The sequence below is a fragment of the Struthio camelus genome, chromosome 3 (genome assembly GCF_040807025.1).
Source record: "Struthio camelus isolate bStrCam1 chromosome 3, bStrCam1.hap1, whole genome shotgun sequence".
Taxonomy (NCBI): domain Eukaryota; kingdom Metazoa; phylum Chordata; class Aves; order Struthioniformes; family Struthionidae; genus Struthio; species Struthio camelus.
The window spans coordinates 108,333,509-108,354,100 of record NC_090944.1 but is presented as its reverse complement, the minus strand read 5'-3'; the positions used below and the strand labels follow the sequence as shown (position 1 = coordinate 108,354,100).

Below are 20,592 nucleotides of genomic sequence, written 5' to 3'. Positions count from 1 at the left end.
GGGTTAACCTTTTTGAAGCGAGTATAGTGGGAATGCCTGCAATTCTCAAGCTACCTTCTTTTGCAGCTGGAAGAAGGAGAACGCTTTGCTAAAATGGTGATAGACCTGGGCGAGGATGCTGGAGAGTCCCTAGCAAAGGGTTACCTGGCTCTGGGTCTGACATACAGTCTTCAAGCTACTGATGGTGAGTTACCGTGTTTATCAAATATGTTGTAGGATGCATTCATTCTTCAAGCGATAGAAACGTATGAGAAACTTCTAGCAGTGACTAGACAAGAAAAATAATCAGATGGCAAAGCAAATAGGGACTATTCACTTTCCTACAGAAAACCATCTTCTTTGGTAATAAAAGTGGAATTTTTAGGTAAAGTAAAAGCCCAGATCTCTGCTTAGGAGATGTCAGTCTTACTGTAGCCAGCAGTTCTTCATATGCTTTGCTTGAATATTTTTAACACGTTTCTTTCACTTATTTACGGAACTTTCCATCTATTTTCATATTTTTGTTACCCACTCATAAATCACATAAGGAAGTACAGTCCCAAGAGCTGGAGCCAGATATGCCTGACTTCAGTTCTTGGCGTGATACTGATTCCCCAGAGAGAGCCAGCCTCTCTGTAATGCCTTACCTTTCTCTGCTTAGAAATAAACAAGATAAAAATATCTACCCCACTGGTACCTATGGATGTTGAGAGAAACCGCTGAATGCAACGATTGGGTTTTTTTTTAATGCTGACTGCTTGGCTTTTGAGTGACTGGACAATGCAGATTTGGTGTTTGGTAGAAGATCTTGAAGTCCCAGTGTTTGGGAGAGTTCTGGACCTGACCTTCATCAAGCTCACAGCTGGGAACAGCCTTTAGCCTTTATTTTCTCTGTGACTCTAACATGGGCCTTCTAACATAATTTCTTTTAACAATGACTGAACTACTTTTTTTCCTGGTCAGTTTGGTAGTCCTTCCCCTGTGCAAGCAAGTTTCTCTATCAAGTGTTTCCATAGGAACATACCAACGTACTGCAGCAAATGAGCCTGAAACAAAGCTCAAGTGATGACTTGCATGGAATCATGGAAGTACACTGGCTTTACAAGTCACAGCAATCATCTGCAAGGCATGTAATTGAGGAAGTGGCTTGTGCTCCTCAGTAGTGCAAGTCACTATTTTTTCAGCCAGGCGGTTCTCTTCAATTCTCCTTTTCACTGCCTCAGAATAGTTCCTCCTAAGAAGTTCACGTCAATCAATGTATGTCCTTCCTAGCCTGAACTTTTTTTTTTTTTTTTTTTTTTTTAAATTCATTAAACGCTGGGTTCTGCTTAACAGCTTAGTTCCTTTGGGCATTTTCTCTAGATTTTGTTTAAACTGTCTCTAAAGCTGTACAAAATCCCAGAGACTATTTTCAGAGATGGAAGGTTTTGGGTCTTAACCCCCATTACAAATTATTTATTGCCCCCTGTAGGAAAATTTTGTTAGGTGTCTAAAGAATGGAGTTGTAGAGGTATGTATTGTACTGTGGTTCTAAAAGCACTTTGGCCGAGTAGGATATGAGTCATAAGCTTTTTTCTTCTGGAAGATAAGTCTTCCTTGAGTTTTCAAGAGATTAGTTGGGATGTCATAATAAGTGTTCCTTTTAATATGAAGTACACAGTCTTCACAACAATTGCCTTGGGTTTTTATCCAGATTAGCATCTGATTTATGTTGTGAAACAGTGAAGTATCTGCTTCCTCTTCCTCCTATCTCTAGTCTTTGATTCAGTATGTCTGGTTACTCAGTTATTTAGGGGAAACTTAAAAGAGTATGTTTCCATCTTTCCAGTTATATTTTAATAAACTAGATTAAGTCTTTCAAAAGCTTACTTATGATGCTTATGAACATGGAACAGCATTTTACCAGAGAGCATCTCACCAAACATGCACTTAGAAGATATTTTCATTAGTGTTTAAAAAAAAAAAAAAAGTAGTTTATCACAGTGAGGAAGTGGGAGTTGAACATGTTGAAAGGAAGATAGCAAACCCCTGTGTAATTCTACTTCAACAGATAAATGTCAGTATTGTTTGTACAAGTTTATTGTTATGTATGCAGACACACAATCGGAAATCTGTGTATATGTGATTTCCATAACTTCAAATTTAAACTTGATTTTGAGTGACTCAGCATTTTCAGTGGTACTTATTTGTTTCAGTTGTTTGACCAATCTTCTTGTAAAACTTACAACAGTGTATCCAGATGCCTTCCAACTAAGGTTGTGCTTTCTCTTTTTAATATGTACTTTTAGTAAATATCTAGCATCATCCCATTGGATAAAGGCATTGAAGTGTTGTGTTGAAATCTTTCCCTGTGACCACTTTTTAGCAAGTGCTTTCTGCAAAATTCAGAAGAGAAAATCCTACTGAGTGACAATTTAAAGAACTTGTGGGTACCTTTGGTAAAACAGTCCCTTTACAACTGTTGGATTTACTCCTGGATGAAATAAGATTGCTCGAAACATGTTCTGTGTACCAATAGGTAGTGTCCTCATTGTCAGTCAATGTCTAATTACATGTTTCGTGAGACAGGTCTCACTGAAGTAGCTGAAAGATGTGTCCTCAGAGGAGGTCATTGCCGCTTTTGCTTTACTCTTAGAAGCCAAAAGTCTCATGTTGGTTAAGGATGTCCATCTATTACCATGCTAGATTTTCTGTACACGTCCCAAACCTGTTCCCAATGGGGCAGTTCAACATGAAACCCTTCTTTTCCTCTTTCAGTTCCAGTTTTGACACAAGCTGTATTGACAACTTTGCCTCCCTTAGGTGTCGTGAAGACAGGCGAAGGTGAGATGAATTTAACAAAGATTAAAGAGGAAAGACTAGACTCAGATTGCATTGTGAAATACAAGTGCTCTTCTTGTCTAACATCACCACCTCTCGTCTAATTGTTAAATCTTTGTAAATGTAATAGACCCTCGTACTCTTGACAGAGGTGAGAGAGAGAGAGCGAGTATGCTGCATCCCTATTTTCATTTAGACCGTTAGTATAAGAAAGCAGATAAGAGACAGAACTGGAAATTTTTTTTAGCAGTTCTTGTAGATTTTATATATAATCAATACACAGAGATCACCAGTTAATGTTACAAAACCTGTAGACATAGCTCATTAGTGAACAAGTGCATCTTTTTTTTTTTGCCTCTGGGGATCAGCAATCAATACATGCAATTTCTAATTGTAATTCAGGGTGCAAAACTGTAGGACTGTAGTATTAGTCCTCTTAACTTAATTATGTTGTGGTTCACATCGTGGAACAGTTCTGGAGTACATGAACTGAATCGTTTTTCGTAACACTAAACCAGAAGCTGTGCTACAAAAAGACCCCTGATGTTGTGTAGCTGCTAATAAGTGTTCGGACCATGGGACAAGACTAAGTTCTAGTCTGAATTCACCCCTCTCGCCATGTATGTAGTGTTGATGCTGGTCCACAGCATTAACTCTTTCACTTCATGTGTTAGGTCCTACTGTGCCACAGCACTCACTGACAGAAAGCTTACCTCTCTCTGTTTTCAAATATGACTCCAGGGCTTTATTTTTGGGGATGGGGGCGGGGTACGAAAATGTTGGAGATTTTGTTGACTTTTGGTAAGGCTTAAGGTCCTTTTAAAACCCAGAGTGCTTTAGAAAATAAATCTTGTGAGCTGCAAAGAGAACGTTTGCAGAAGTGCTGTGTTTTATAGGTGTGTCAGCTGATGTTTCAGAAACTTTAACTCCCTGGTGCTCTCTGCCTTACTTGACTCAGACTCTGCTGCACAGGTTATTTTAATATAAGTCATAAGCAGTCATCCTGCCTTTTAGTTGGTAGAGCTGTAGCAGCCATGCTTATAGTAGGTAAAGCTGGGTAGATGCTGAAGAATTCATTAGTGCTGTCAACCTCAGAGAAGGGAGCACAACTTGTTTCCCAGTCATGTGGAGGCAAAGTTGACTGTAGTTAATAGAATAATCACTGTCATTTCCACAACGTTTTTTGTGCTGTTACTCTCTGGCTACAAGTTGAACAGCCATTAGTCAGAAGTCTTATCAGGCAGAAAGTTGTCCTAACTTTTCCTTTTTGTTTTCTTGGTTGGGGGGGAAGGGGAGAGACAGTAAAATCTCTTTCTGTCTTCCTCATTGTATGGCATCTCCAACAGTGGTCTGTAACTTACATAGGGAATCTTGTCGTTTCCATAAGGTCAAAATCTGACATATTTCTCTGGATGAATGTTTACAGTTACGATCAAATCCTCTCCAGTATCTCCTCAAGCATTTTTATGTGAATGTCAGTCTCGATTATTTTAATTTTTTCTGTAAGTTTTCCTCCTCTGTTACTTCTTTTCAGTATATGGTGGTGGACCTGAAGATTCAATTTAAGGCTACTGAGAGTGAAATGTTACCAGCTACTACCTTAAAGGCTGAATTTTGCATGAAGAAGGCCCATGTCTTCAAATTCATTCTTTAAACTGCATGGTTTTTTGCTCATTTTTTACTCTTTGGACTTTATGGCATAAGCAATTTTTGATCTTTGTGTTTCGGGAAATCCTGAATATTGCTGTTCCTCCCAAATGAAACTGATGTTTTGAAAAGCCCTTGGAAGGCTTAGCGATAAGAAGGGACTGATCACTATAACCACTTTGGCAAAAATAAATTCATTTCAAAGTCTCACATCCAAAGAAATTGATTCTGTGTGTGACTTCTCCGCCTTCTCAATAAATTATAAGAATGCTTGAATTTTATCAGGTTTTGTTGCTTTAATATATACTACTCAGTCACTTTGTTTTCTGGAGCTTCCATTCACTTGAGGCATGAAATGAAGTAAATTCAGAGGTGGATGTTCGCTGCTGGATTATCTACTCATTACTACTTTGTACTATTGATCAGTAGCTCTCAAATTCAGGATAGGTAGAACAAGAAGCAACTGCTATGTAAAATCTGAAAAGTAAGAAACAGAAGGAGCTAGCCCATGTACTTGCAAAGAGTATTGCTAGCTTTCCAGAATATTCTAGAGCTTAGAAAAACATGCTTCTTGAAGCTATTCCTCTATTTTCCTTGCTCCTGATGATGATATCTTATGACATCCCTGTGCTGGCATATCAAGAATTTGAAGAGTCTTCTCATCATGACACTTTTATGGTTTTGGCTAGGAATTATTTCACATATTAAGAAGTGAGTCTAGTTGGCAGGATCCTTAGTTAAGGAACTGGCGATAGCCAAGCAGGCATTATAGTGGCTAATGCTAGACCTGAAGCAGCCTAAAAGTTTGCTGTAGTCTTAACAGAGGTGCTGTGTTGCAACAGCGTTTGCCGTAGGGCTGTAAATTTGTCCCTCTTCAACCTGCTACCCCCTCCTACATGAAGACAGCGGTGGAGACAGGCTGTACTTGTATCTGAGTCAGAATACACTGGTGGTTGCTGCCTTTAGCATATATACCAACTTGGCAAAGAGATTGTTATGTTCTTAGTGTATGCCCTTCTCTTCCCAGACCCCTTCAGTGGCATATGTTAATAAAAATATTTAAGCACATCAGGCAAGAAAATTAGGAGTTTTTAAATAAGAAAAATAACATTACTTGGAAAAAATGCAATAAAATACTGTTTTGTGCTATTTGGCATGTTTTCCAGCCGCGAATATAAGTACCACTGGTTTTTTTTTCGACTGTTTTTATGAGCCTCATTTGAAATGATGTGCAGATGTGTAACTATTTGATTTATTTAACCTGAGAGATTGAATTCAACTCTTAAATGACATTGAGTCTTACCCTACAGCTCCTCTGAAAGGCACTCAGGATGAATTAAACAAGAAAGCACTTCAGACTTTGGAGAGGTGAGTAGGAATCTTGCTGATACTTGCATTATTTATTTGTTTGGATGAATCCAATGTAATTATTTTCTAAATATTTTATTTTCTGCACAAGCTTCCATGCCTAAAAATTTTTAAAACAGTTCCATAGATTGCAGCAATAGTCTGTCAAAACCATTCGATGATTTTGATATCAAAATGCAGTAATTCTGTGGTTTGAATGTCCAAAGTAAGTTTCAGAAAGTACCTTATTTTATCACTAAAGAAACAAAACTTAAGCCGCAGTGAGATCTATGGTGCTGGGAGAAGCAGCTCCATCACAAAGTGTCAGCAGGAGAATGTGGAGTATTAGTTTTGTTTCCGCTCCTGTCTCAAGTAGTCTTGAACCCATGTTTCCCTCATGGCGTGAGAATACCTTCACCACCGTGGTGTCAGGTGCTGTGGGGTGAAACAGACTCAGTTTCTCCTTTTGAAGATGATGTATTTTGCGTCTAGTCCAGGGAATCTGCTTTTTGTTTTTATTTTTTGCAACGAGTATGACTCTATAACCTAGCTTTCCTGGGAGGGGAGGAGACCTGGGTCCCAATTGCTGTACTAATGAATGTTTGTATGAACTGTCCTATGAGAGGGGAGCTAGGAGTAAAAGGAGTTACCACTCCTATTCTTTGCTGCTGTGTTTTGTGAGGCGTCTGATTCCATATGCCCTGGAGGTATCTGTGAATTACCTCAAGTAAAACTCCTTAGGTAATGTCAGGTTAAACACCTTGTCTGTGAATTCTGATGTAGTAGAGAGGCGAGGTGGGAGCTTCCTGACCCTGTTGCGACTAAGTCCCGCCACCGAAAAAGCACTAGATGTTTGGGCAGTTAACAGTGTAAACGTAGGTGCCTATAGGCTTCAGATGGCAAGTAAGTGGAAGCTTTGGTGGTCTAAGTCTTGGGCCTAAGGTATCTAATTCGGTTTTTGGTATAGGCAAAAACGCGTTACCAAAAGTGAAGAAAAATTGAGTTCCCTGGTATCTAAAAGTTTTAAGAAGAAGAATCTCATATGTTCAGTGGCATTGTACAGATGTAGCAGGTTGAACATGTTACTGGATCTTAGCTGTTTTCCTGATGCTGAGCATGTTTGTACTGTGCCGGCTTTGCCGTGGTCACAGGAGCATGTGGTAGTGGAACTTATTTTTGTCAAGCTGAAACTGCAGATGTGATTGTGATTCTGGATGTTTACCCCATGGGGATCTGATGGATTTAAAAAAAAAAAAAAAAAAAAAAGCCATTTATACAGTCACTTTTCAGAGCAGGAGTATTCTTTAAGTAATACAAGTTCCTGGACTCCAGTGTGATATCTTCATTACTGCATAATTTCAATGTAATTGCAGTGCTGCATTGCTTTCAGACTGCATTTATTTTTATCCTTTGACCTTTCCCACTGGCTGTGACTTATTTTCTTGCTATCTTAACTCTAGCCAGGAAGCAGGCAAGCTTCTAGCCGAACGTTAGGTATGCAAACCTCAGCCAACAGGGATATCATGATAGCGAGCTGGTGAGCTGGTTACTAGTGTCTTCCTATGTGCCTAGGTTGGTTGGTTTCTTTGTTTTTAAACCCTCTTTTTAAAGTACATGTAGAATGTCTCAAACCATGGTTTGGCCTGTAGCCATCCTTTATTATAAGTAGCTGGCTTTTCAGCTGGAAGCTTGGATCAAATATTTTTCTAATGCCTTTAGAGGAAGCTGAACAGTAAAGCAACAACCCTTTGTCTCTTTTCGAAAGCACTGTTAATCTCTGCTCCCATGCACACATGTGAACTTTCCCCTTTTATTTGTTGTTGGAGAGGCTATTGAAGGTTTCACAGGAGCTGCTTCAGAAAGAAGGTCTGAAGAAAAATAAAAAAGAGAGAGAGAGAGAGAAAAGAAAGGGGGGGATAAAATCAGTGACTTGCTTACTAATTAATTGCACCTTTATGCCTTCAGTGCTACTTCAGAATCCTTTGAGTGATAGCTTGACTTGTAGAAATATGGGACACACTCAGTCCGTATGAAACTAATTCTGTTTTTTTTTTTTTTTTAAATTAGTGAATGAATAGTTTTCACGGGATTTTTAAACCCCATCATTGTCAGCCTCTTACTTCTCTCCCATAAAGTCTTTAACCATACTTAGTTTGTGCAGGGCATTGCAGTTGCAGTCTTCTCTGTCACGGGATGCGGCCTAGAATGAGGTCGGGAACGTCTCTTTGGTATGAGGGACCTTCCTCTTCCCCTCCTCTCCCTTTTGAAAAGGCTTTACTGTGAAACAGAGCCAGGGGTGAGCTCCCTGAGTCAGCAACTCACTCCACGGATCAGCAAGAGGATAGTCCGCTGCTCCCTCAGTTAGGTTGCCTGTGTGGCACGAGCCAGTGCCCCACAGAGCTCCAGCTGAAGTCCCCAAAGCACTGTCTTTGTGTTAGCCTGGCTCAGGACTTCTCCACAGGCTAGTTAGCTCAGGATGCAGTTTCATGCTTAGCGTAGGCTGAGGAAAGTGGGGGTTGCTGAGAGGGATTATTCTGCCTTTGTTACCCCTGCCTTGTACTAGCCTTCTTGAAGGACTTCTGCATCTGGTCCTGGTGATACTGCATTCTCCACTAGTCAAGGGATATCTGCAGTGTTCACCACTGCCTGCTGTGGACTGGAGGGTAACATTTGAGAGGCCTAAGGACAGGGGTAAGGTGGTCTATTAGGAGAAGCCTAACCTTGAGAAGCAAGGACCCTTGTTTCTGGTCCAGGCTCAGCTCCTGGCCATCAAGTCCTCACTCTTCCCTTGGCATGTACTCCTTCCAAGTTAAGAGTCTGCTGTCAACGGTTAGACTAGATGCTGTGCGATGGGGGATCATTTTGCGTGTTTGGGCACTATTTAGCATCATGCACGCTTGATCTTAATCCTCGAGATGGTTGTCATCCCAATAACAGCAAAAATGATTACTTTTTCAGACCTAGCCCAACCTTCTACAATTGTTTGAAATCTGCAGTATAGAAGCGAGATAGACACCTGTCTTCCTTGTCCTAAATTACTTAAAACAATGCCTTACATGGTTTGTATCATGAGTTAAGAGCTACTTTCTCCCTATCAGATATCAAAGTCCCGAAACGTTAAATGTGATTTAATGAAGGAGCATTGAAGTCGTATAAAATCCTGACAGTTGTGTTTCTTATACCTCTTCCAGCTTTTGTAAGCCTTGCTTAGCCAGCAGAGCATTGATGGGTTTCCGTGTGCTCCCCTACTAGTGGGCTAGACTCCTGTATAAAAACACTGGGTTTAGTTCTGTGCTTGTGCATGACTTGGCAAGGGGGTTCTGGAAAGTGCAATCTAACAGTCACTTTTCTTTTTCTTTTGTGTGGCTGTCCTTAAAGAGCACATGACTTGGCCCCGGAAGATCATCAGATCATTCTCTACGTATCACTGCAGCTGGCTCTTGTCAGACAGGTATGTGCAAAAATTGGCAGCCACTGAGTCATTAGAGGGTGAGGGAATGACAGTCAAATTGAGCAAGACCCAGCTATGCTGATCAGGGTCTCTTCCTTTCTGCATGTAATTGGTAGCAATTAGAATATGTTCGTGGAAGATTTTTATTTAAAGCAGTAATTCCGCAGCACATGTGGCCCCCATGGAGAAGGGCCTTCCCCAGGGTGTACGTTCAGCTCTGGCTCCTGAGCACGGTTGCTCCCACTTTGAGCAATTTTGTCAGGGTAGGGTGACTGAGAGCTGTTTGTTCTTGTTCGCCGGGTATCTTGCTGTATCCTGTTGTGGGCCTCTCCCAAGGCTCTCTTGATACTCTGCAGCACTGTATCACACCAGATCTCACGTTATCCGCATTTGGGATTGGTGTATTCCATACTTGGGCGTGTTTGGTGTTAGGTGCTGGAACTGCCCAGGGAGTGGGATTACTTGGCATTTGAATGTTGCTGCAGTTGGTAAGTCATAAAAAATAAACTGATTTGTAAACACACTGCGCTTCCTTTAAGAAGAAATTTAGGCTGTGTTTTATTTCTGTGTTCCTTCCTTCTAAAAGCTAGACTTTGTTAGATCAGCCCCTATTTATTAACTGCTTCTCTAGCAAGACTTGAAATTTCATCGTCATCTTTGGCAAGCTTTCTGCTCACTGCAGTTTTCTCTCCTTAATCTACACCACAGAGTCAAACAGTTGGATCCTTCTTACTTTCCTGAGCTAATTAGGGGAGCTGTTTGTTCATTAGGCTAAACTAATTGTTCCAGGAGAGCACACTCTTGATAATGTCACTTTTCTAACCCTTTCATAATTAGAGCAGTGTGTTGTGAGGAAGCCTGCAGTAAGAAAGGATAATTAAAATGGCTTATTTAACTTTGTCATCAGCCTACTGGCTGGTTTATGATGCAGTGTGCTCAGAGTCTTTCATTAAAAATGTCCAGCTACCCCTCTTTCTTTCATAGCTTTCGCTTCTTTTGCTCCTTGCCATGAACAAAAGCATTACAGCTTTTTGACTGCTACTCTAAAAGTAAAACAAAGATTTTTGTAGTCATCGCTTCTTTCTCCTTTTCACTGTCATTGGTCCATTGCATTTTAATTCATTGTCCTTTCTTTTTCTCCAGTTGTTGCCTGTCTTAACAGTGTTGTTTCATGTCTCATTTCATCATTTCCCTCCCTCCTGTTCTTTTCATTCAGTCTCTTGTCTTCATGTTCACTTTTTCTTTGTCTCCTATCTCACCTGTATATTTTCATCCTTGACATTATGCCACTTGCCCCTGCTTCTTTAGATGTGTGAACTCGTGAGTGCTGTGCAGAGTCAGTCTGACTCTATGCTGCTCCTCCTCTTCTCCATCTAGTGAGATATAAATCTTTAACGTGCGCTTGGAGAGAGAGGAGATACCTGAGACATCTTTACTTTTAGACTGCTGTAAAATATCCTACCCTTCTTTTGCCAGTTGAGTTAATGATAAACATTTGGTAATGCATTTTTAATATCCTTAATTATTTAAAGCATCAAACATATTCTCTTTCTGATTAACTGAAAGAGAATATGATGCTTTTTTTTATTTGATATGTTGCATTAACTACTGAATGGCACAGTTAGGGCTTTCATCAGGCTGTGCAGCAGTACTAACAAATCAGGCCATTTCTATGCAGTAGGCTATAATATAATACCTGAATGCTCTTCTCAACAATAGGCCTTTTTGTTTCCATAGTCAAGGTCAACAGATGAGGTACCTTACCCAACACTGCAAAATCTAGGTATCGGCTTGCACAGATAAGAGAGCGTTTTCACAGAACGAAGCAAGAGAGGCAGCTGGCCAGTAGTGTGCCAAGCAGAGCACCTCTTTGAGCAATTCTTCATTCTTGGAAGACTCCGTGAAATATTTCCAATAGCACTTGTCTCTGTCAACACTGGGCAAGGGAGAGGGGGGGATGAAAAAGCATAAGCTTTCCTCTGACACGTGACAAGAACAAGAGGAGAAGAGGGATGGATGATTATAAAAGGTTTTCCCAGGGTAATGGCTGAAATACTATCAGCAACCAAAATGAGGGATGATGGTGTTATACTAGGTGCTTGTGTTTGTGTGTGTGGTTCTATGTCTGAAAGACTGCAGAAGTTGCTGGAAGGACTCCGGTGACTCCCAGAGGGCCTGGGTCAGTCCCACAGCATTTTAGAGCAAATTTTACACCAAAATACAGAGGAGCGTAAAAGACCCTCTTCTGTAAGGAGAATCTCATTCTTTTTTTTTTCCCAAATTTGGAATGCCATCAGGTCAAGGTCAGTGTCTGCTGTGGTGGTTCTCTACACCTGGCAGCCAGCCAAGCCGATTGACAAATGAGACTTCAAACTCCTGGCTGCTAGTTCTGCTGCTTCTCCTGTTTCTGTGGTAACAGCATTTAGATCAGCAAAAACAAGGTAGAATGAACATTTTAAAGCTCAGTGCTTTTAATGTCTTTCCTTGTTTTTTAGCAGGCCATTTTCTATAGAAATGACTCTAGAGAGTTTGACCTTGAATGCCATGTAAACTGGTATCAGATACGTGAAAACAACATACGAGTTTTCTTACCATTTTAAAACTTATGTCAATGTTGTTTGATTTGATTTGACCTTTCTTTGCATGAAAATAGGAGGGGAAAGGCAGCCAGAGGCCAGCAGCTGAGAATTAGAGGTCTCACTTACCAATTTCATCTGTGGGCTGTCAACAGACCTGAAGTTTCAAGTGGCAATGTCCAAAAAACACCTACTGTTCTTCCAGAGTGCCTGGATGTAAAAATAAGATAAACATTGGTTAAGAACACTAGAGAAAATGTTTCACCTTTTTTCTCCATGGTTTTTATTCTGGTTGCAAGGCGGAGAGACTACTATCTTTTCTTTGCCCCAAGAGAGGAACTTGATTTTAGTATACATCAAGATGTGATTCTTTCAGTGACTGCTGAACGTGGATAGTTCTGTTTTGTGTTTCTTCCAGACCAACTAGTCCCTCTTCTGCTGAACATCAACACGCTGCTTTTCTGTCTAGGTCCTGGCCTAGATTTTTCTCATGATCAAAAGCAACTTGTACTAGGAATTAAATAAGAACATAAGTCACAAAAATGTCAGGGTTTGCTTTCCTGAAGTTCTGATGGTGTGTTGCAAGTCTATTTCTGATGGGAAGTTTTGCCAGTCAATAAAACTTTCTCCTTTCTACAATGCCCATGCTATAATGAGAGGTGGAGGGGATCACTTTAATAGTTTTTTTTTTTTTTTTTTTTACTGGTAACTCACAACGGATATGAAATTTTGCTGGACTGAGCCATGCAGAATTAAAAGCTTGAAAACTCATCTGAATTCACTGCTATGAAATATTATTTCATTTACTCTTTTAAATTTGCAAATGCATTCTACTATTTTGATTTTTTTTTTTTTAATGCTCATACAGTTTTTCTCTTTACATTTACGAAGGCAACATCCCAGCATTGTTGGTAAGAAAACATATGGCATTGTCAGAATAATTTCTATTATAAGAGGCAACATCCCAAACAATCCATAGTTTGCCATTATTTTGGTAATGCTGCGAGATGCTATCTGTAGTTTATTGTAATATCTCTACTTCTTAATCAGTGTGATTTGAATAATATACCTGTGTGGCATGCAGAACATTTGTGGTATATTCATTAACCAAAAGATGAATCGGAGAGGGTAGCATCTTCTCATTGTAGGCCCCGTAGGATTTGTGGTCCAGCTGAAATAAAATTACTTTAAAGCGCAGCGCTTGTAGGGAATTTAAGCTGGCAGCCTATCTCTGATACAACCCTGAAGTTTCAAAGTACCATCTGGGCTGCCAGCATCCATCTTTCTCATGTTACATAGATACTTAAATAAATAAACTGTGGCAATAGATTGTTGATCTCTGCTTTTCAAAAGAAGTTTGCATTGACTGCTGCCAAATATCTTGCTTTTGTTGTTCTAGAAATTTAGTTTTTGTTTTGTTTCATCTGATCTGTTGCAGGCTGATTTATATAATGCTTCCAGTAAAGGGATAGAATCCCTTGATATTATTAAAGGGTATCTTTTCTCTTCTGTATTTTGTCCTCTGTTTCTAATTATGCAGCAGGAGGAGAACTCTGTGTAGGCTACTAATGGTGTTACAGCACTGAGGAGTCTTTCTGGGCTCCAGTTAAGCAGTCAAGTGTCAGGGAAGAGTGATTAACTTCCAAAAACAGTCATTACTTGTGACTCTGATAATTCGATGGTACTAGAATGGAAGAGTTGTCTCCCAGAACTGAAAGGAGATGTAACTATTGAAAGCCTTGTGCTACAGTACAGGGAAAAATTAGTTTGGACTACATTTGTTTCAACAGCATATGACTGTCTACTTAGTAAGGCAGAGTTTGCACGTTTGCATGCAAGTCAGGTCAAGTATCCTTACAATTTCTAGATCCTGCGGTAAAGGCACCGTTGCAAATATTACTTTTCCATTGGATTTATACTAGCAAATTAGGATTATCTTTCCACATCTTTGAATCGTAGCATAGTTGAGGTTGGAAGGGACCTCTGGAAATCATTTGGTCTAACTCCTGCCTAAAGCAGGGTCAGCTAGAGCGGGCTGCTTAGGGCCCTGTCCAGTTGCTTGCTTTATAGATTTTCTTTTTATTCTAATAAACTTGCTTTTCCCCCAACCTTGGAATTTCTTAGTGACCAGTCGTGCAAGTCTGAGAAGGTGGAAGTAAATAGAAAAACTGAGAAGTGTTTGTAATGTTAATATGGAGGGTAATAAGGGCCTTGATAGCAGCTTTGTTCTAGCAAGTCTAGTTCATGCACCTCTGGTATGCTTACAAAGAACTTCATGGACTGGCACCTCTGGGCCCCCAACAGTCTTGTGTGTATTGTCCTGATTCTGAGTTGTCTTGTCGATGCTTATGTTTTTAACACAGGTATAAAAGTACAGAAAGTATCCTCGGAAGTTGCTGAGGGACGGTGATCTAAGCCAATGTGCTTACTTTACCCTCTCAGTAGAGTATAAAAACATGTGCAGTTGGTTCAAGGTAGCTCAGCTGACAAGCGGTAATTCATTAAAGCTGAGAACTCAGTCACATATCCTAACCTAAACTTAGGCCAGGACATCCTGCAGTTTTAACGCTATGGGCTAGATATCAGCCTGGGGTTAATCTGTGGGTCAGTCACATCTATCTCCAGACTTAGACGGAGACAGCAGGAACAGTGTAATTAAGTATCGTGGTATGAGCGTGCACAATAAGAGTTAAAAATCACTTGGATATGAGGATGAAATTGTCCCATGAGCAGGATGTAGACTACACTCGCAGAAGTATACCTGGAATCTAGATAATCAGCAAACTCCATTGTTTCTCCTCTTTGCAGTTTGCAATCCTTTTTCCAGAGCGATCTGTGGAAGCCCTGGGAATTCCACATTGGTAGATTGCCAAGACAGGAGAACGTCTGCAGAGGAGAGTTTCGCTAGGTGGGAAGTTCTCATAGCAGAAAAGAAGGAACTGCATTTTGTACCCTGTAGAGAAGGAGGGGGCAGGAGATACGAGGGAAAAAAAGAAAATTACACACTTTTTTTGTTTCGTTTGCTTCAGAATTCCAGGATCAAACACAGATCTGGAATATTTTAAGTAAGACTAATTTCAGACACTAGAGGATCTTAAAAAGAAAATTCTCCATGTAAAACTTAATGGTAACCAAAGGAAAAAAAATGTACTAAGAACTTCCCTTTTGAATAGATGGCCTAAATTAGGCTATCAGATCACAGAGAGCGTGTGATATATTTGCATTCGTTATAGATGTTAAGTTTTCTGCCAAGTGGGACTTGATTCTAATGACATACTGCTGCCTTGAGTATCAGGACTGTTCTTAAGCCAGCTGCTAGCAAAGATGTTTCTCTTTCTGACAGCATTCTGAATCCTGACTCTTTTACACTTTAACATTCATACTTAGTTTTTATTGTATTGATCCAAATCATGAAAGGCCCTGTAAAGCTATCACAAGACACAAAATGCAGCGGAAATGTGTATGGTTGTCACCCAGATGAAGAGGCAGCCGCCTATCCTAGAAAATGGAGTTGAGAACTGGGCCTGTGTAGTGGATCTATTTACAGCATAGAAGCACCATGTCAAAGAAAGAGGGGGATGAAGGGATCAGGTCTGCTGCTCTTGTTCGTAAGCTGTGATTTGTTAATGCTGCAGACTCCTTTCTTTAGAACGTGTGTGTTTTTTCAAGCAATGCAGCCTTTTAATTTTGGCAAACCATTCAAATGCTAACAGAATTCTTTCCCATAAGGTGCCTAAGTAAGATTTCTTCAGAATTTCTATTAACTGTATTTTTTCTTACCTTTGGGAATGAGATCTGATGTAGGATTGAAAGAAGAATGATTCTTTCTTTTTATTTCTTCCCCTTCTTCTCCCAGATTTCTGATGCTATAGAACATCTTCAGGAAGCCTTGAAACTATGCAAAGATGACATGAATTCACTTCATTTGTTGGCCCTCCTCTTTTCAGCTCAGAAACACTATCAGCATGCACTGGATGTCATCAGTATGGCTGTTGCTGAATACCCAGAAAGCTTTAGGTAAGAGTTATTACACTTTTTTTTTTATATGACTTGATACATCCAGTCAGGAACGATCTGTTCGTTAGTTCTGTTGTCCTCGGTTGTACACAGGGAGCGTGATGAACCAAGTGCGTTGCCGGTATGTTGCTCCGCTCCTAGGTGGACTTTAAAACTAAAACGTGTTGAGAGTCTTTTGTTTTCTGTCTTCATAGTCTTTCTGTTTTTAAAATTAATCGTTCTGCTTGTTTCCAGTCTTTCTGTACTGTGCTGATGGTTTTTCTTCTATATATATATGTATCTCCCTGTACTTTTTTGTATGTCACTTTACACATGTGAAAAAATGAGGATGGGGCAACTGTGGTGATGTCTGTCTTTATCACAAATCATTTTACACTTTGGAAAACTTCCTGGTTAAAGAGAAACTAATTGTTTGTGTTTTGATCGTTCCTTTGATGCTCATATATTATACAATTTGCTATGATAGCACAGCTGGGGAGAAAGATCTATCAAAAATCACATACTGTAATGTATAGCTGAAAAGATGGTTTGGTTGTTTAAGACTAGATTTGAACCGGCATAGACTTCTTGGAGCTAGAGGTTTCCATTGTTCTGTGCGTTTGATTCTGTCCTTCATCCGAGGGGGTTAAATTCAATTCCTTGCAATTTACTGTCGTGATCTTTCAAAACGGTGACTCTTGTCTATCGTGCAGAAACATTAAAGTTACTGTAATGTTTTCTGATGATTGCATACTAGCTGAGTTTCTCGGTCAAACTGCAGAAGATGCTGTTGCATCGCTGAATGCCCGGCTTACCTTCAGAATTGCCTGTGTTCAACCAAAAGTTTTAAACTGTGTAACACTCTTCAGATAGCTTGTTTTCTCTGTGTGTCAGTGGAGAGAGGGAGCGGTATTATCCTGAGGGGTAATCCGGAAGCTGCGTGAGAAGTCGTCTAGACCTAAGCAAAAGGAAGGTCCTAAGTGAGATTAAGACTGAATGTGAGCTTGAATACTTTATGAATCTTCTAGGACTGTGGTGCTATATCAGCATAAAATGCTTTCCCTTGTAAGCCCTCTGTTGCCATTTGAAATTGCACTCCTGCCTGTGCCTCTGAAGGTTGCTTACTTTGTGAATGTGAATAGCTAAGACTTTCCTTAGTGAAGGAAAAGCTCTTAAAATGATGTTCTTCTGCCAGCACCAGTTCGGTACGTGAACATGGGTGTGACTGAGACGGAACACTCCAGTGGCTGCTTTGCTGTGTTTTGTAGTTTGAAGACAATAACTGTAGTAGTAAAAGACCTCACACCGTACAGTTAAAGGTCAGATGTTCCTTGGGACTACAGACACTCAAGGATAGATAAGACACAGGTAGAAGAAGAAAATGGTTGTTTCTGTGAGGAACAGAGTATTTGCCATGTCAGATCAACCAACTGGTACATCAAGTTCAGGATTTTTCCTCCAGCACCGCACAATAATTTATGCTTCGAGGTAGGACAAAACAAACAAAGAAAAGAGTGTATGAAGGCAGCTGGGAGGGCTGCTCTGTGGGTTTCTTTGAGGTGTCTGGCAATCTGATTTCCCTGAAGCAGGAAATAATATTTTCTCCTGTGCTTCTCCCAGTGCCATTCTTTGTGTATGGAGAGACCTGGCAAGGAATAGCAAAATATGTTGTTTCTGGGAGAAGCAGATTAATACTGGTATTGAAACCACAGGTTCATGCTTGCTCCTAGATGCATCACAGACATGCTACAATGTGTGCTCTTGGAAGTACCCCTCTTTTGATTCCTGCATGAGCTGTGATATGAGATGTGCCACAGCTGGCAACGAGACTTGTCTACAGGTGGACAGTGACTGACACAGGAGTCTGGCTTCTTGCCTCTGCTGCTCTGGCTAGCCTGTGTCAGCATGGGACTTTCCCTAAACTAGGCAGCAAATGACTGATGAATGAGGGAGAGGAGAAAGGATATCGAGTTACAAGACAGAAAAAAGGAAGAACGACTAAAGAAAATGAAGAACAGGAATCCAGTGATTGGGGGGGGGGGGGGGGGCAAGATTAAAAGAACACATCTACAGTTTGGATCAAATTTGAAACGGTTCCAGACTTTCTAGAGGTCTAAAGTGCAGTTTATGCTAGGGGGGGCTTTAATGCTTTGTAAAACTTATCTGAAGGGAGAGATGTGATGCTGTTGTGTATTCCCAGTTATAACTGCCTTAAAGAAAAATTGCAGTAAATTTTTCTGTTGCATGGAATGACTACAGAATACTTCACAAAATAGTATAGGCGAGTTCAACTGCAAGTTTTTAAAGCTCTATTTAAAAGTGGTTGACCATTTTTCCAAATGCCTATTGATATGAACCGGGCAACCGTGTCATGTGGTGCCTGGGGTCTCCCTTCCTAATGACAGCTCTGTTTGGAAGTATAGTTTGATGGAAGGTATCAAGACAGGAAGATGAAAGCTGCATTATGGGACCTCAGGCCTCTGTAGATAGCAAAAAAACATGAGTATAACCTGGATATGTATTCTAAACAAGCAAAAGAATAATGCATAAAAAATTAGGGTCTTAGTTGGCCTGAACTACTGCTCTTACTGCTTCCCTGGTCTCTAGTTGTATGTAATTAAGCTGAGTTTGTTCCTGCTTTTTTATTCTCATATTAAATTCTTTCATATATATTTTAAACAAAGAATCATTCAGGATGTCACAGACTCGGTTAATGGATCAAACAACTAGGAAAATAGGCTGCATTGTTCAGTTAGCATGCAATGTCCTTTCGTGTGAGCCCCATAACACGGACCTAAAGGTGCCAGAGGTGCCCCTCGTGGGAATGTTTACGTTTGTGCATATACTTTGCAGTTCAGTGGTCTGTGTGGTGCATAGTAAGGGGGGATAGGAAAAGTGCGTACTGAAGACAGAGATGGCCTGGAATGTTTTGAATCTAGGTTTTGGAGAAGAATGTTGAAGGACAACTGGATGTGCAAAAGCACAGGTCATTCAGAAAAATGAAGTTAGAAAAAGCGTATCTGTTCAAAAAGCTACATGTGATAACGAATGCGTTACATTGCAGTCAGCAAATGACTTAATATGAGCACTTGCATGTACTGGCAAGCACAGACAGAGGAAGACTGGATAGAGGAAGAATGAGATCTTGCAAGGTTTCCAACATAGCTAGCTGGAGCGAACCAGAAGAAATACACTACCTGGCCGTGACTATAAAAGATAGAAGTAATAACAACCTTCACATGGGAGATATCATCTGAAAAAGTGCTGACTCCTATAGAAGTAGAGTGTCCAGGATAAAATTTAGTGTTTTTATATCTTCCCAACATTGGTAAGCTGGTACAATAAGTTAATGGGTGCAGATCCTCCAGTTGCTTTTGCTTTATTCCTCGCGGCATTATCACAGGCATATCTGGATAGAAACATATAAAAATGTTTGGGCTTGGAAGCCTGTTACATTTAAGACCTAATAAGCAGAGCTTTTTTGAATTATTTGGAAGAGAAGACTCCTGATAGTTTAAGGTATCTCCCCTCTAGGTAAAAGGTGCTCATCATAAGCCTTTCTTAAAGCGGAGTCCTTTGCTTTTTCCAACTCCCAGGCCAGGCTTTGGACAGTGTTTTACCTAGGACCAGCTGTGATTGTCTCTCCACATTTGTCTCAGAGATAAATTTATCTGAAAGCAATAATGTTAGCAAGCGCCCCCTTTACCCTCCAAACAGTCGTCTTTAAAATAGTGCATTGTTTATTTAGAATGAAAGTATTTCCATTTGTAAAGCCTATATTCACTTCTCACTTACAAGATGATCCATGCAGAAGTCCCATAGGTCGAACATCCTGTAGAACCCACCGCAGAGGCTGGGTGGCGCGGTCCGTCCTTCAGCTGGTGATACTTTGTTTTGCTAAGGTAAAATTGACTTTGTCCTTCTGATTTCCCCCTCTTTTCAGAGGTTGTTTGGCTTTCCGATCACCTTTTGGCTCGTAAATTGGTTAGTTCCCAGCATTGGAGAAAGAAAGGTTTGTACCTCGTTTGAGGTTGGAGATAGGATATCAAGTTTACAGATACTGTGTTGCTTTATAATTGTTCCCAGACGGCTTATCAGAACCAATTCCATTGTCTCCCAGCTTGTTTTTTCTCTCCTGTATGCCCCCCTGTTAAGTTAGAGCAATACATTTCTAGGACCTAACAACTTACGACAGCAGAGCAACTTCAAATCACTGCCCAAAGTGACAATGAAAGTTTCGTTAAATTATCACATCTTTGTATCTATAGCACTTCTGCGTCTGGCACAGGAGTTATAGCTCTTTTAAATGAATAACTGCTAATACTCCTTCCTCTGCCTGAACTATTAGTCACTGATTTGTTGGTTTCCATTTCTCAAAATTAGTTTTAAAGAGAAACAGCAGAAAACTTTCAGGAAGCACTGCTATTCCATACATAAATACTCAAAAAGAGGCGGGTGGATTGGTGTTTCAGAGCAAAGTAGCTGTCAAATACAGATTCTTTTCTTTTACTGATATTTGCTATTCCAAAAGTAATTACTGTAAATGCAGTGCAAAACACTCAGAAGGCCAAGAAATATTAAATGTGTATCTTGGAGACCATCAATAAAAAGGAAGTAAATTTTGCATGAAGTATGCATTGTATAGTACAGTGTGCATTTTGTATGCACTGTATAGTAGTGCCGTTGCTGCTGTTTTAGCAGAAAGCTTTTTTGCCCTCAACTAACCCTCAAAGTACAAAGCCTCCTTCTAGATTAGGAGAGGTTCACTGACAGCAG

General features: G+C 40.2%; 1 protein-coding gene across 3 annotated transcripts in view; it reads left to right on the top strand.

Moving 5' to 3' along the window:
- TTC7A (tetratricopeptide repeat domain 7A) overlaps nt 1-20,592 on the top strand; it is a 183,942-nt gene that overhangs the window by 72,470 nt on the left and 90,880 nt on the right. For all 3 annotated transcript variants that reach the window (XM_068939597.1, XM_068939596.1, XM_009676263.2), the window contains 4 exons: nt 67-184; nt 5,757-5,814; nt 9,172-9,244; nt 15,677-15,837. In XM_068939597.1, the coding sequence (XP_068795698.1) occupies nt 67-184; nt 5,757-5,814; nt 9,172-9,244; nt 15,677-15,837 (410 nt within the window). The remainder of the gene's footprint in view (nt 1-66; nt 185-5,756; nt 5,815-9,171; nt 9,245-15,676; nt 15,838-20,592) is intronic.